Source organism: Biomphalaria glabrata, chromosome 12 (genome assembly GCF_947242115.1).
Source record: "Biomphalaria glabrata chromosome 12, xgBioGlab47.1, whole genome shotgun sequence".
Lineage (NCBI taxonomy): Eukaryota > Metazoa > Mollusca > Gastropoda > Planorbidae > Biomphalaria > Biomphalaria glabrata.
Genome location: NC_074722.1, coordinates 53,254 through 69,747, shown reverse-complemented (window position 1 = coordinate 69,747; position 16,494 = coordinate 53,254). Strand labels below are relative to the sequence as shown.

The 16,494-nt window shown below is 35.5% G+C and overlaps 1 protein-coding gene across 1 annotated transcript; it reads left to right on the top strand.

The window, feature by feature from the left end:
• Positions 1-5,438: 5,438 nt before the first annotated feature.
• Positions 5,439-15,947, top strand: LOC129922097 (glutamate-rich protein 6B-like). The gene is made up of 7 exons (XM_056006670.1): positions 5,439-5,486; positions 6,051-6,191; positions 8,715-8,800; positions 9,006-9,158; positions 11,206-11,434; positions 13,158-13,234; positions 14,658-15,947. The coding sequence occupies exons 1-7, from the start codon at positions 5,439-5,441 to the stop codon at positions 14,869-14,871; spliced, it is 948 nt and encodes a 315-aa protein (XP_055862645.1). The 3' UTR covers positions 14,872-15,947.
• The last annotated feature ends 547 nt before the right edge of the window (positions 15,948-16,494 follow it).

Genomic DNA, 16,494 nt, shown 5'->3' with positions numbered 1-16,494 from the left:
CCTATACTTCATATGTTCTGTGTAGATGTTGTGTCATATATCCCATATGTTCTGTGTAGAAGCTGTGTCCTATATCCCATATATTCTGTGTAGTTGGTGTGTCCTATATCCTGTATGTTCTGTGTAGTTGATGTGTCCTATATCCCATATGTTCTGTGTAGTTGGTGTGTCCTATATCCCGCATGTTCCGTGTAGATGCTGTTCCAATACAACACATGTGTTCTGTGTTGAGGGTGCTTCCGATTCGTTTTGTTTTTCTTATGTATTAAGTTTGTCCATTCTATAGAAAATCTCTGTAATGAATCGTAATGTGATGACAAATAAGATAAGATAAGATAAGATAATTCCACAAACTTATCTACGTATGAAATATATCGTTGGCTGTCTAGGACTTAATAATCTGATCACCATTTTACCTACGTCTTAACTTTTCGCCTCCTTAAATATGAATAAGACTTTTGCCTCTTTACATGTGTGTGTATGTGTGTGTGTGTGTGTGTGAGAGAGAGAGAGAGAGGGAGAGAGAGAGAGAGAGAGAGAGAGAGAGAGAGAGGTAGGGTAAAAGATCTATATCATTTTTTTTTCAATTTTTTTGTTATTTAGTGTTGATATATGTGATATTTGTTTCGTAGTCCGCGCGGTGGCTTCAAGACATGGATTTTTTTAAAATTTTTATGTTTTGCTTTTTACTATCTTGAAACAAATAAGATAGAATGAGAGAGACATAGAGAGAGAGTGAGAGAGAGAGAGAGAGAGAGAAAGAAAAGTAAAGTAGAAATCAAATAGAGTCCTGCTATGAGCCTTTTTCTCGCTTCAGTCTGTGTTAAAGATACTATTTAAAAGATGTGCACTATTTGTCATGGTCACTAAGTGCTCGGCACATCTTCTGCTGGTCATCTGGCCCCAGTCAAGGAACCCACTCTCAGCAGATCACGTCCGACGAATCCTTCCAAATGCGTTGGGCGTTTCCCTTGTTCAATCTACTCAGCCAGTACACGTGCTCCGGGACGACTCGAAATCTCCATTTGAGGCACGTGCGGCGAAGTCATCAGACGCACGCGCAGCCGGAAAACCGACAGAGACGAGTCCTAGACCGGAAGTCGTTCCTGATGAGGCAATCTACTTATTGTGGCAGCAATTTCTTTCTGAAGAATATCCTCAAAAGTGTTAAGATTTAGTGTAGAAAATTGTGTCTGTCGTGTCTGTCTTGTGTGTCTCTTGTGTGTCTCTTGTGTGTCTCTTGTGTGTCTGTTTCTTGAGTGGCTAAGTGTTTAGCTTGTCTCTTGTATGTCTCTTGTGTGTCTGTTTCTTGAGTGGCTAAGTGTTTTGCGTGTCTCTTGTATGTCTCTTGTGTGTCTGTTTCTTTAGTGGCTGAGTGTCTTATGTGTCTCTAGTGTGTCTGTTTCTTTAGTGTCTAGTCTGTCTCTTGTGTGCCTATTGATTGAGAGGCTGAATGTCTTTGAGTCTCTGTGTCTCTCGTGTGCCTGATTATTGAGTGGCTCAATTTCTTGTGTGTCTCTTGTGTGTCTATTTATTGAGTAGCTCAATGTCTTGTGTGTCTCTTGTGTGCCTGTTTATTGAGTGGCTCAATGTCTTGTGTGTCTCTTGTGTGCCTGTTTATTGAGTGGCTCAATGTCTTGTGTGTCTCTTGTGTGTCTATTTATTGAGTAGCTCAATGTCTTGTGTGTCTATTTATTGAGTGGCTCAATGTCTTGTGTGTCTCTTGTGTGTCTATTTATTGAGTGTCTCAATGTCTTGTGTCTCTTGTGTGTCTATTTATTGAGTGTCTCAATGTCTTGTGTGTCTCTTGTGTGTCTATTTATTGAGTGGCTCAATGTCTTGTGTGTCTCTCGTGTGCCTGATTATTGAGTGTCTCAATGTCTTGTGTGTCTCTTGTGTGTCTATTTATTGAGTAGCTCAATGTCTTGTGTGTCTCTTGTGTGCCTGTTTATTGAGTGGCTCAATGTCTTGTGTGTCTCTTGTGTGTCTATTTATTGAGTGTCTCAATGTCTTGTGTGTCTCTTGTGTGCCTGTTTATTGAGTGGCTCAATGTCTTGTGTGTCTCTTGTGTGTTTATTTATTGAGTAGCTCAATGTCTTGTGTGTCTCTTGTGTGTCTATTTATTGAGTGGCTCAATGTCTTGTGTGTCTCTTGTGTGTCTATTTATTGAGTGTCTCAATGTCTTGTGTGTCTCTTGTGTGTCTATTTATTGAGTGTCTCAATGTCTTGTGTGTCTCTTGTGTGTCTATTTATTGAGTGTCTCAATGTCTTGTGTGTCTCTTGTGTGCCTGTTTATTGAGTGGCTCAATGTCTTGTGTGTCTCTTGTGTGCCTATTTATTGAGTGTCTCAATGTCTTGTGTGTCTCTTGTGTGCCTGTTTATTGAGTGTCTCAATGTCTTGTGTGTCTCTTGTGTGCCTGTTTATTGAGTGTCTGAATGTCTTGTGTGTCTCTTGTGTGCCTGTTTATTGAGTGGCTCAATGTCTTGTTTTTATCACTAAATTTTTTTTCCTTACCAATTCAAATAATGTTCCTCTAATATATTCTCTTATCTAGCCTCTTTCGTTTAGTATTTTCCCACTTCATTTCACTATCTAAAATTCTATACATGGGGCCCAGCAGTGAGAAGGGCCCTAAAAAATTTAATCAATTAACTTTCTCTTTATATCTACGCATCTTTATAATCTGCACCCTTGTCTGAGAAACACAGAAATTCGCCTATTTAGAGCTTTACTTTAAGTGCTACTGTTGAGAATTTATTGCAGAAACTGCGATCCAGTGCGCTAGAAAACTATCACCATAGTGCTTAGGCCTCCTGTAAAGATTGGTCTCGCTCTATCACACGGTTGGCCTATTTAGATACACACAAACACACTAACAAAACGAACTCACAATTTATAAACAAATAACAAATACATTATTTTTATATGTGCAAGTGAATTCCTTTTTTTTTTTGTACCTTTAATTCTCTCTTCGTTTTAATGTCTCCATAATTTGTACTGAAATGATACCAAATGAATACAAGTACTATTTCATTATCATCTGTCTTATATGACTTTGGTCGCAAGTGTGTTGTAAGAGTTCGCGTATTCAAATCCTTCCACTCTTCCAAGTCAGAAGCCGTTCTTATATCTTCTTCAACTGGGTGGCTGCCTGGTTGTGTGGTTTGCGCGCTGGACTGTCGTTCGGATTTATCGATGCTCTCGGGCTCAAACCCAGCCTTCCCACACAACCATTCGTCCTGCTGAAGGTTTGGACTAGGAAGTATTTTAAATGTACGTTTATTTGCGATGCTAATAAAGAAGATCAGTTCCGGGTCATCCACCGGAAAGCGTTGTAAACACTAAACATATTATTACAGTTCACGTAACCTTCCATATTCAAGAGCCAAGTCCCGACACCACAATTTTGTCATTAGTTAAATCTTGGGCTAATCATTTTAACAGAAGATGAACAGATTTTTTAAAAAGACAGATTAAATTTTAAAAAAATAATTTTTGCTTCCTTTATTATTATTTTGTTCCAAATATGTTTCCTAATGGACCTCATTCCCCAATCGTAAACAAACAACGTAAAGCCACGTACACAGGCTGTCACGTGATAGTTTTTTTTTCATTCTTTTATCAATATTATCACGTGGCTAAATGTTGTTCCCTTACGATTGGTGAATGAGGTCCATTCCCTCTCCTTTAATGTATTTCACACTTTAACGGTTAGAAAGATGTCTTTCTGTCTACGAACTTCTTACCTTGTCGATTAACTTGTACAAAGGAAAAAAAAAGGGAGGGGGGTGTATTTTGTTTTTGATAGAGGCTCAATACGCTGTGAGACTATGACACCGACTTAGCTGTACTGGTCATAGAGATATAGTAGGCATGTCCAGTCCAGTCAAGCCAAGAAATCGTGTCACTGTTTGACAATGCTTATAGAAACACAGACGGGAAACATGCTACCCAGAAAAAACATGTCACCCAAAGAAAACAATTTAAACATAAAATCAACATACAGTTCCCATAACTTCTGGTCTCAATGAGATGCGTAGATAAAGACAACAATTAAAAAAAAAAGATAATGGTGTCCTTACGTTCATTATCTATTGTACAAGTTTCGTTTTTTTTTTCCTTCGGAATTGAAGATAACTGCTTGCTCGGTACCTCTAGACGACAGCCCAGAGCGCGTAATACACGACCGCCATGTTCTCGCGCCCGCCTTACCCCTCACTCCCAGACCGTGACCTCCGTGACGAAGGTGCCGCCCAGACACACGCAGATAAAAGGGGATAAATAATTTACAGAGAAAAAAAAAGTTTACAAAGACAGTAAAAAATAAAAAGTACACAAATAAATTATGATCAGTATAGTAGTTTATAACAATGATAATGTTGATCATAGCCCACAGAGAAATTTAATCTAGATCCTAAACCCTAGAACTATGTTGTTGTTTTTTTTATAAATATATAATATTCTATTGTCGTGTGTGTATTGTTGAGAAACTAATGGATTTTATTCATCTGGTAGTGACCGTAGCCTGATTAAAGTCTACTAGCTAGAAACTTTCAGAAATAATCTCCTCATCTTGAACAATTACGACGGACACGCCGTTTGGGTTGATCACAGAACTAGACTTGAAAGTCTTTAGAAACTTGAAACCTTATTAATCAAACTCTAGATATAACGCACTCTGAATATAACAAACTCTGAATATTTTAATTTCTTATTTTCTGAGTATGACACTTAACTCTTTCTCTCCGCAATTATTTGTCCACGTTTTGAAGGAATTCTTCCTTTCGCTCATTACGATTTCACTTCCCTGTTATGATTGGGATTCAATAGCTTTGTTGTTTGTTATCAGAAAATGTTGTATTTTGTATATAATTAAAGGGGAATTGATGCTATTTTTATATAATTCAAAGTCAAGTTTAAAAAATTAAACATTAATTTAATTTAATGAGGTCAAAATCAATGATGGTATCGTCGATTAGGATTTTAAGATCTAACAAAATATGGATATAGCAAACTGGATATCGTATTAATTAGGGTCAGAATTTTTTTTTTTTTTTTTACATTTCAGTTTTCTATGCTCAATTGTTTATGTTTGAATTCATCTTGAAAATTAAATCATCCATATTTGTCCAATATTAATCTATGATGTCAGCAGGAGAAAGAAAAAATGTAAACCCATAAATACCTTTTGACAATCAAGAAAGTCTGGAATATAGCGTCGCAAGTTTTCCAAGTGATGTTATGCGCATAAAGAGAGAGAGAGAGCTTTCTAAATTCTTAACGGCTGAAATGCTGTGTTCAAGCTTTTGGAGAATGAATAATAGTGTCATAATAACAAAGTACAAGTGAAATAAAGAAGTGTGACGGGCAAATTGTTGCATAGAGGTGTCCCCAAGAGCCCACACTGAAGTGTGAGAAACAGAAACACGAAAAGCACATGTACGACCGGAAAGAAGAAGCTGTAGTACTTACAAAGGACACCCATGTTAGTGTTCGCAACAAGAAAGCTATTTGTATTTAGTAACTGTTCCGCAAGGTTGCCATGGTCCGAAGTGATAATGGATATAAGTACTCCACTATCTATACATTGCTTTATAACGGCATGCGTTTCAAGTAGCTTCTGACAACCAGTCCAACTCCTGGCCTTCATGAGTTGAGTCCGGCGGAACTGCTTTCACTAACAGAAGGGGCAAAAGCGAGTAACTGGCCTGTAAAACAGTAAGCCTCGGGCAGGAGGGGCTAGTTAGCCTTGGCTGGCTACACACCCTTTACCTTAACTTTACCTGCCCCTTAGTCTGTTGGACCGTTGGGGCACCAAGCAAGACTCGTCGACCGTCTATCTCCATTCCTCCCTGTCTTTTACATTAATAAGAAACTCTTTAAATGGCATGCTCGTCCATTCTTTAATGCTGTCCTCCCATCGCTTTATCTGTCTGCCTCTTCTTCTTTTTCTTGGTACTGTTCCCTGAAGGAAGGTCTTTGCGAGCCCCGAAGATCTTGTAATATGGCCATAGATTTTAAGCTTGCGTTGTTTGTTTTTTTGCTATAGTTAGCAGGTTATCATGGTGTCGGATCGTTGCTAGAGGAAGGCTGGACTCTGAGAGTTCCAAGTTCTCTCAATCTTGATGACCCAGATACAGAGATATTCGTTCCTGAACCCTTTCATCCTATGGCACTAGTTAGTGGACAAGTAAACATCTTTTTATGGTTTCTATGATTTTGTATAACGACTTGATTATTTTCAGTTTCTACCACATACTCATATACTATCTTGCTACCACTACTGTACTTGACTGACTTTTACTTTACTAACTCTTCTAACTAATTTAAGTCAACTTCTTCCACTAACTCTTCATCTCTCATACCTTACTTCCAGTCCTAACTAACTCATGTTCACTATTTACATTTTCCTGCTCTGTATACACTATATTCTCTAAAGTACCAGTATAGTGAGGTACTATAAGTTATCTATTTTGTGTTTGTAAAATGTTTTACATGTTTCGGATGTTCCTTCAGAGTTGAAGATAGTTTACTTCCTAGTCCAAACCTCCCGCAGGATGACGTGGGATGGGAGCGGGCAGGGTTTGAACCCTCGACCGTCGATAAATCTGAACGACAGTCCAGCGCGCAAACCGCACGACCAGGCAGCCATTTGTATGTGACAATACTCATGCAGTAAATTAAAACTCAATTATTGATATAAAAATTTGGTATCACAAAATTATCTTTCATTGTTTTCATTCTGGCCAGATTTTTCGGACTTTTGACATGCATTTTTTTTATTTTTATATTTAAAAACAAAAAGTTATCATTTTGGTTTGCCTATACAGGACCAGTTTTTTTTTGTTTTCATTAATTCAAGTGTAAGGTTTTATGTAAAATGTTCCACCATTAGAAAGTAATACTGTGTTTGTTTCACAACTAATGGCTGTCTAGTCATTTGGTATGTGTATCATTCAATGGGCTCAATGGTTCCAGGCTCAGTCCCTGCCCACCGCCATAACACCTTTAGTAAAATCATTAAATCTAAAGATCCTTCAGGATAGAAGACTAAAATATTTTTCAGCACATTATGATATTAACAGGCTTATAATAACATGGAGTGAAATGTATTTATTTGTTAATTACTCTACATTCCCAACAGTTTTTAATTTAATTTAGACACATTAGTAGAATCTAGTGTTGTCTTAGACATTCTTCATTTGAACCTATACCAGTGTACCATTTTGTTGAGCAGATATTAAGAAAGTATTTCATTAAATTGTGCCATAGTTAACTAGGTACCTTTTGCTTTGGCTTATGGACAGTTCTGTTAATGTTAAGTGTAGGACAATTCTGTTAATGTGAGTTTAGGATAATTCTGGAAATGTCAAGTTTAGAATAATTCTGTTAATATCAAGTTTAGGATAGTTCTGTTAATGTCAAGTTTAGGATAGTTCTGTTAATGTCAAGTTTAGGACAGTTCTGTTAATGTCAAGTTTAGTACAGTTCTGTTAATGTCAAGTTTAGGATAGTTCTGTTAATGTCAAGTTTAGGACAGTTCTGTTAATGTCAAGTTTAGTACAGTTCTGTAAATGTAAAGTTTAGGATAGTTCTGTTAATGTCAAGTTTAGAGCAGTTCTGTTATTGTCAAGTTTAGGGTAGTTCTGATGATGTCATTTTAGGGTAGTTCTGTTAATGTCAAGTTTAGGACAGTTCTGTTAGTGTCAAGTTTAGGACAGTTCTGTTAATGTCAAGTTTAGAGCAGTTCTGTTAATGTCAAGTTTAGGATAGCTCTGTTAATGTCAAGTTTAAAGCAGTTCTGTTATTGTCAAGTTTTGGGTAGTTCTGATGATGTCATTTTAGGGTAGTTCTGTTTATGTCAAGTTTAGGACAGTTCTGTTAGTGTCAAGTTTAGGACAGTTCTGTTAATGTCAAGTTTAGTACAGTTCTGTAAATGTCAAGTTTAGGATAGCTCTGTTAATGTCAAGTTTAGAGCAGTTCTGTTAATGTCAAGTTTAGGGCAGTTCTGTTAATGTCAAGTTTAGGGCAGTTCTGTTATTGTTAAGTTTAGGGTAGTTCTGATGATGTCATTTTAGGATAGTTCTGTTAATGTCAGGTTTAGGAAAGTTCTGTTAATGTCAAGTTTAGGATAGTTCTGTTAATGTCAAGTTTAGGGCAGTTCTGTTAATGTGAAGTTTAGGATAGATCTGTTAATGTCAAGTTTAGGGCAGTTCTGTTAATGTGAAGTGTAGGATAGTTATGTTAATGTCAAGTTTACAGCAGTTCTGTTATTGTCAAGTTTAGGGTAGTTCTGATGATGTCATTTTAGGATAGTTCTGTTAATGTCAGGTTTAGGATAGTTCTGTTAATGTCAAGTTTAGGACAGTTCTGTTAATGTCAAGTTTAGGATAGTTCTGTTAATGTCAAGTTTAGGGCAGTTCTGTTAATGTCAAGTTTAGGGCAGTTCTGTTATTGTTAAGTTTAGGGTAGTTCTGATGATGTCATTTTAGGGTAGTTCTGTTAATGTCAAGTTTAGGACAGTTCTGTTAATGTCAAGTTTAGGATAGTTCTGTTAATGTCAAGTTTAGGGCAGTTCTGTTAATGTCAAGTTTAGGGCAGTTCTGTTATTGTCAAATTTAGGGTAGTTCTGATGATGTCATTTTAGGGTAGTTCTGTTAATGTCAAGTTTTAGTTTTATTGACTCTAAAATATTTTATAATCTGCTTTTCAGGTTCAAGGTAGAGAAATCATTCAAAAGTTTTATCCAAATGGAACTCCATTTCTTATAATATTTCCTGATGGAACTGGAAATGTTTTGTATCCTTTGCTAAAATTAGAATTAAATAATTTGAACTGTTGGAGGTACCAGAATTTACTGTCAGAAACCTGTTTTGGTTTGAATGATCTGCCATAATTTTCTTGTGTTTGCAGTATGTTTTTAAAGATTGATGTTTTAAAACATATGCAAATGTGCACACGTGGTGAATTACAATTCTTTTCTATGTCCTTAACGTATTTAAAGTTATCCTTCTGGAAGAATTGCTATTTTAATCACCAGTGTGACACTAGGACAGAATACTTATGTTGTTCTTGATGATAGTACAGAATCACAGATACTCGCAGTCTTTGATGCAACTGGTTGTGGAACTTGCTATTTCATGGATGGAAAAATTAGGTATTAGTTTCTTTTTTAACTTGAGATGTGTTTCCCTGATTTTTGTGTGAAATTATTGTAAACTTTCAATAGGGAAGGAAGTTGAGCTTCGCCTTATGGATCATATAGTACTTATTTAATTGATATGTAGATACAGGCATTAAACTTAGGATTGTCAAGTTTATGAGTTGGTTGTTTGTGTTGAGCAGTGCTGGCAGAGCCTGAGAGGAACATAACAATATGATCCATAACATCCAAGGATTTAAATACACTTGAAGTTTATTTATTAAATATAATGTATTTAAATAGAAAGTTTAAATCTTTTGATAATAATCATGCAGAGTTAGAGTTAGGGTTAGTGCCTCCTAGTTATTGACTATATTTAAACTTAGGAATGTGTCAATGCACGTTTTGAGACGTGGCGTTGATATTGTGTGACATGTATTACTATCACACACATGAGGGACTGGTCACTACTACTGTGTCGCGAATGCGTAGAATGCTGGGTTTGTGCGTAGAATGCTGGGTTTGTGCTTCCTGGAGTACTCTTGACACGTGACAAACATAGATACTACAGATTGACTCAAGTCCGTTTCAGCAGACAAAATATAAAGTTTATTTGATAACAATAATAATAATACTGCACTCCTTGTTAGTTACACAAGTCTACAAGAAATAATCCTATCCACATGACAGTGGTATCAAATATATGCAATACGTTAAACTCTCTAGAGTATATTACAAATCACGTCCGCATCTCAGCGGGTAACACTGTACAGAATAATACAGAATAACTACTAGAAATACATGTCTCAAAAAGACCACTGGCATCAATTGCCCAAAAGTTACTACCTAACTGACATTACTACTCGACTTTCTAAGTCGCTACTGTCCGTCCCGGACCAAAAATACTACTTGACTGCCCGGTCCAACGTATACCACTTGACTGCTTGACTGAACTCAAAGTCAACTTTTTTATTCATTCTACTTCCTGTTTTCTACATCAGGAATTCTAAGTGTCTTTTAACCTCTTAACCCGAGGTGAACATTAAATCAGGCAATGTGTCAACTGAGACTGTGACTGAATGAAATAAGAAAACAAATAATTATATTTTTTAAATATTCACCTATCTAGCCTCATTGACAATTGGCATATACTCTTAAAACATGGATGATCTTTTCATTTGTATTTCTTTTTTACAGAAATAGTAGTAATGTTCCTTTTGAGTTTTACTTGTTATCTTTATTAAATAGTCTAAATGAATGCAATATTAACACCTGTAAATAGATAATAAACTAATGGAAATTAAAAAAAAGATATGAAAATAATGGCAATACAAATGTGAGATTTTATAGTAGTACCAATATTTTGTCTAAATAAGTGATATATTGTAGGAGAGCTATGCTACATTACTCATAGACACTTTTCAGAAAGCAATGTTCAAAATTCAGTGTTCAGAGTCAACTCAGGAAATTTGGGTTTAAGTCTTGTTCCTATTACTTTGTATCACATTAGTTTAGTGATCCAAACTGAAGTCAAAATAAAAGGATGATACAATTTACTTTCAAGCTTTAATGTATTCCTATCTATTTCTGTTTATTGCATTATTCATTTTTTTTAAAGTTGGCCTTAAGCTATTTCAATATGCTTGCATTATATTATATTTACCCAACTTTTTGGGTATCTGACTTTAGTTGGGTAAAGTAAAGGCGGTTGGTCATTGTGCTGGCCACATAACACACTTCTCATTAGGAGACAGATGACCTTAATATCATCTGCCCTATAGATCACACGGTCTGAAAGGGGAACTTTACTTTGACTAATTATATTTAGAGCAGTGTCATCATAATTTACTGATAAAAAACAAAACAAAATGTATCTTACATAACTGATAGAACAATAAATAAAACAATGTATTAGGCAATAAAATTGACAAGTGATCAACATAGGGTTTTATTCTATCATTTTTTGTTTCATTATAAGTTTTGGAAGTTGTAAAACAAATTATAAATATAGAACATGTTTGAAAATAACCTAAATATGAACAAAGTGATTTCTTTCTTTCAGGTTAAATTATGATCAACAGGGCGGAATTGAATTAGATTTGACTGGGTCAAGAAGAAGATCTTGGATCTGGAAGGATCATGAAACCCACGTCCATGCTCCGCCTTTCCAGCCCATAGTTTTTGGCATGAACTACTTTCTAAGTGTCCGAGTGATGTCACAGGAGAATATAGCCTTATCCCTAACTGGAAAAAAAAGAAGCTGTAGATTTAATGTAGGCACCAAATTAAAGGTAAAGGTCATTTCTTTCATTATAGGATGGAGGACAGTTCTAGATGGATATTAGACAATCCTCTATTTCATAGTACTTTCTTTTTTTTTTTGTTAACATAGACATATTTCCTTTTTTAGGGTGGCGGGTGTGGGGCATATTGTAACTTGACCTGCTTCTGTCTTTTTGTCCCTTCCACCTGGTAAAAGCAACATGAAGGAGCCAATTGAACAAAATTCTATCTCCTGAAATCATCATCATCAAACTTTATTTCAGTGAGGGCTTAAGAGGTTCAAATCCTCTCTTATAATAGCTTTGGACAGAAACCTTGATGTTTTGCGAAGTGCATGTATGTCACAATATAGGTCAAGAATTAGTGGTTTCCCCAGACCTGTCGAGACAGAGGTCAGCAAGTCTGGGGCAATCAACAAGATTATGAGACATGGTTTCCTCTTGTTCCCTACAGCAGTGAGTCAAAGATTCATGTGAGACATGCTAAATATAAACCAACAGGACAGTGACCCATCCTTCACTATGCTATAATAACTAGCTCAGGCCTTGGCAGCCTCCACCTCCAGACTTCACAGGCTTTTTGAGACTTGTCCCAGCACTCAACCATTTTTCCATTTCTATTTTTTTTTTATTGTTGCCAGAGCATGCTGGAAACTCACATCCAAGGAGTCTGCAATGATGTTGCCAGTCACTCCTATGTGACTCGGTACCCACTGCATTATTACCGGGGTGCCTTAGCATTGGTTTATATTGTGTGAAGCCATGATGACCGTGTTGATATAGGGGGGGCATAGTCCAGAGCTTTGCAAAGCCTGTAGCACAGGCTTCGAGCCAGTGACCATAACAGTCTGTGTTGCCCTCGTAATGACTTTTAAGGCTTTACAGATGACCATGGCCTCCATATTGAAACTGCAAACACTACCACAAGATCCAAAGATTTTAACTGAGTCAGAACCAAGAAACTTAATTTAGGCTCCAAAACCTGCTCTTCCAGAGTCTATTGATGCTGACCTATCAGTATATGTAAAAATAGCATTAGGCTTGAAGGCATTGATGGTGCTATTATTCAGTGGCAGTAGATGAATGCCTTAGATTAGTGGCATTGGAATCCACTAGTTTCAAGTGAATGTCTGGGTCTGTGGGGCAATACTAAGGGGGAAGGCAGTGAAAATGTTGAATATTTTGCCTGTTGATGGAGAGGCCATCTTTATCAGCTAATCTTGTGGCATGATGCATGAAAGACTATATCCGGATACATCTTCTGCATCTCTAACCATCTACTAGTTTTCTAGCTGGGGGGTATTCATCCAGTCTTTTGTATCAGTGGCTAATTGTCTGGTTGCAAAGAAAGTGCCCACAGATGTAGGTCAGGGGAGGACAGACACTTTGGTGTTGGAAAACAGGAAAAACAATATATGCTTCTAGTGCATCAAGACTTATAATCTTTCAGAACTGAGCTCCCAAAACAAAAATGTCTCTAAATTACAACAAATATATGTGTCAAAGGATTTTAATCTATATGCAAATGAAAAATGTAAGTAATGTATCGTAATTGATGTCAGGCTGAACATGAGTATGCATACTAACATACATTAGTGGTGTGTGTTAATTTATAATATTTTTAAAGACATATAAATCAAAACGAAAGTGCATATGAAATAATATAAACTGAGTAAATGAGAAATATGTACACACACATATAATCATTCACATACTTTGTCTCTATTTTAAGATGGTGATGCCTGAGAATTATCTTGACAAGTTCAATGAATATCAACTTTACATAGATGAGCATAAACTCCACATTCAGTAAGTTCTTTGATTATTTGTATTTATATGAATGGCTGCATGACCATGTGGTATGCGCTGTAGACTATCATCTCGTTGGTCACAGATTTTAGTGCTGTCCACTGCGTCATCCTGCAGGAGATTTTTCCGAGGATGTAATTAACTTCAATTTGGAAAAAAACATCTGAAAAATGTAAAAAAAAAAAATATTATTCTGGGTTATCCTTTCTAAATCAAAATATCATTGCAAATATTTCTGACTTTTGATTTTTTTTTTAAGATGTAAGACTTAATCTTTTTTTTTTTCTTATTAGCAAATTAATATGTTGAAAGTTTTTATTTTTTTCTACACAGGCATCTTTTTAAAACAGAAATTTAATATAATATGGATTGTTTTCTAGGGTTAGGCAATGGTTACCTTCTTAGGAATAACCTTAACCCCCAAAAAAGTACAGTACCCTTGTGATCTATAGAGTAGATGATTTAATTAGGATGTAATGATGAAGGAATGACCAACTGCTATTGCTTTCCCCAACTAATGTCAGGTACCCATTAGAGTTGCATGGAATCAGCGGCCTTCTAAAAATCCAGAAATTCAAAATCCCAGTCTTCTTGGAGATTTGAATCCAGGATCCCTAGGTTTAGAATCCAAGCACTTTACCACTCATCCACCACACCCCCAAAATAAATAGCAAAAAAAATTTAATTTGTGAAATAGGTTCAGATTTACTTTGGGTTCTACTACTCTCTTGTGCACACTCCATTGGCTTCCTGTGAAAGTAAGAATCGACTACAAGGTGGCCACACTATAATAAAGAAATGCCCCTGTACCTTAGCGAACTGATTACTTCATATGTCCCTCAGAGAGCCCTGCCCTCAATGGACTCAATGCTTGTAGTGGTGCCATGTTTCTCCCTCAAAATCTATGGTCTGTGGGCTTTTTCAGTGCATGGACAAAAGGTTTAGAACTCACTCTCTATTGATCTCAGACATACATTCAAGAAAAAAATCAAGACCTATCTGTTTAAATTTTTTTAGATTAGTTTGTCATTTTAGCTCTCGTGTTTGTGTTTGTAATGTTATCACAGCGCCTTGAGCCTACATTTTGTTTGTTAACAGCGCTTCTTAAATAAAATTATTATTATTATTATTATTATTATTATGGTCTTCCAAAAGTGTGCCCTTTGGTATTTGAACACTAAGCATGCATATCGCATGCATGTATAAAATAATTCGTACTAATCTGCAAAACCAATAAGCAATATTTGTATGTATATGTGTGACATTTAATCTGAGAAGTACTTTGTTTTTCTGTTTGATTGAAGTAAAGAAGTAAGGTCATCTAATTATGTTCCATGTTTCTAGAAAGGTAAATTGTGTTTTGACATTTTTAAATCACAGACTAACAAGTTCAATTTTTTTTTTCTTAAATTTTTTCTAACAGAAGTTTAATGATCAAAGTCAACAATTTATTGAAGTTTCCCAAGTCTCCCAAACTGGACTCAATGTTACCTCCTGTATCTCTAACATCTAAACAATTCAAAGTCAATCAGAAACGACAACAATTGAATTCCTTATCTCCAAGAAATAAAGAAAAGAGAATAACAAAACAGCACAGATTACCTCCCTTAGACCAGACCTCTGTCATTGTAAATTAACTAAGGACTGGATGCTCCAAAAATACAATGTAGAGAATCTTTTCTCTGTAGTCTGTGAGAACTCTATTAAACAGTCTAAGTTTTCAATAGCTGCTAAAGTTACATAAGTTGAAAATAGTCTCTTCTTGAAAATGCATCATTTGGTCACTATCTGACTAGTCTAAAACGAGACCAAACATGTTATTTTGTTACCAGTTTTAACTAATGCTTTTGTATTTATTTTGAAATATATTAACATTTTGTTTTTAGTAAATTATTTCATATAAAAAAATATATATATTTTTGAAGAGCTACATTGTATATATTTTAAACTCATGTTTTTCTTGTCTAATTTACATTAACATTTTTTATTTTAAAAATTCATTCCTGTTTGTTTTTGTTTTATTTATTCTTTAAAACCTGTAGATAAAGTGCTTTATTTTTACCCAGTGACATGGACACAAAAAAAAGATTTTTTTAAATAAATAAAATAACTACACACTAAGTTCCATCAGTCAAAGAGGATGTGATATTTTGTAAGCTTTATGGCATATATCAGTATACTTGTATTAGGAAAAGTAATTTTTTCTTTTTTTACTTCTAAGCAGCAAATGTTTTGCCATGTGGAATATCTTGAAATGTGACTATATAATAAATTTATTGTTCAATGTTTGATGTGTTTAAAAGAATGGGCTCTTCTTCGACATTATTATATAAGTTAGAAACATTCCTTCGGAAAAGATCATCCTGTGTGTGCCCGTGTCACTTAGACACATTTGTCGCATCAAAATGAAGACAGGAGAATAGAAGTTTAGTATTCTCTAGAATAACTATGCAAACAATTAACTTTATTTTACTTTGCCCTTCAGCTGGTATCAGCACTCTAATAGTTAACTGACCCATGCTAGACAGTCACATATGAAACTTGATCAGCAGTTTATTCCTCCAAACAAAAATATCTAGGGTCACCCGGTGTGTCAATACACACTATACCAATATTGGTAATTTAAAACGAGCACACCTACTGTCACTAATATCTTATTTTGTTTATATGTAAATATAACTAAACCCAGTTACAAATAAACTTTCAATATGCATTGTAAGACTTTACTTCTCTGCCTATGTTTGAATTCACTTTAGCGAGTCCTTTGCAATATGAATTGAACATGAAACTAAACAAAAAAATGCCACTTCATGTCACATTCATTTATATTTTGTAATGGAACTAGTGACGCGGGTCAGGGTAACCATGTGTGTGATCAGCTGACTCTTGCAAACACTTTCCATGTAAATTATCCATGATATGGTCATTGGATGATCTAAAAAGGACTGACAATCGTCAACATGTTATCAAGTAGATCTGGGAAAAGGTTTGATGGAACAAGCAATCTGTCACAGATAAAATAATAACCTTTTTGTACTTAATCATATTTCATAAGAATTTGTTGAACTAAGAGAGTGAAAGCATGAACAGGTGAACATTAGTTATGAGATGACCAGAAGGACTGGTGAAAGATATTAAAGTCATTTGAGTTAGCACTGAAGTAAAACTATGATTTATGTAAGAGAGCAGTCATGTAATTGTGAATATGAAGTAGTACTTAAAAACTGTATAATTCAAGACATGGGTTAACTTGTCTCATC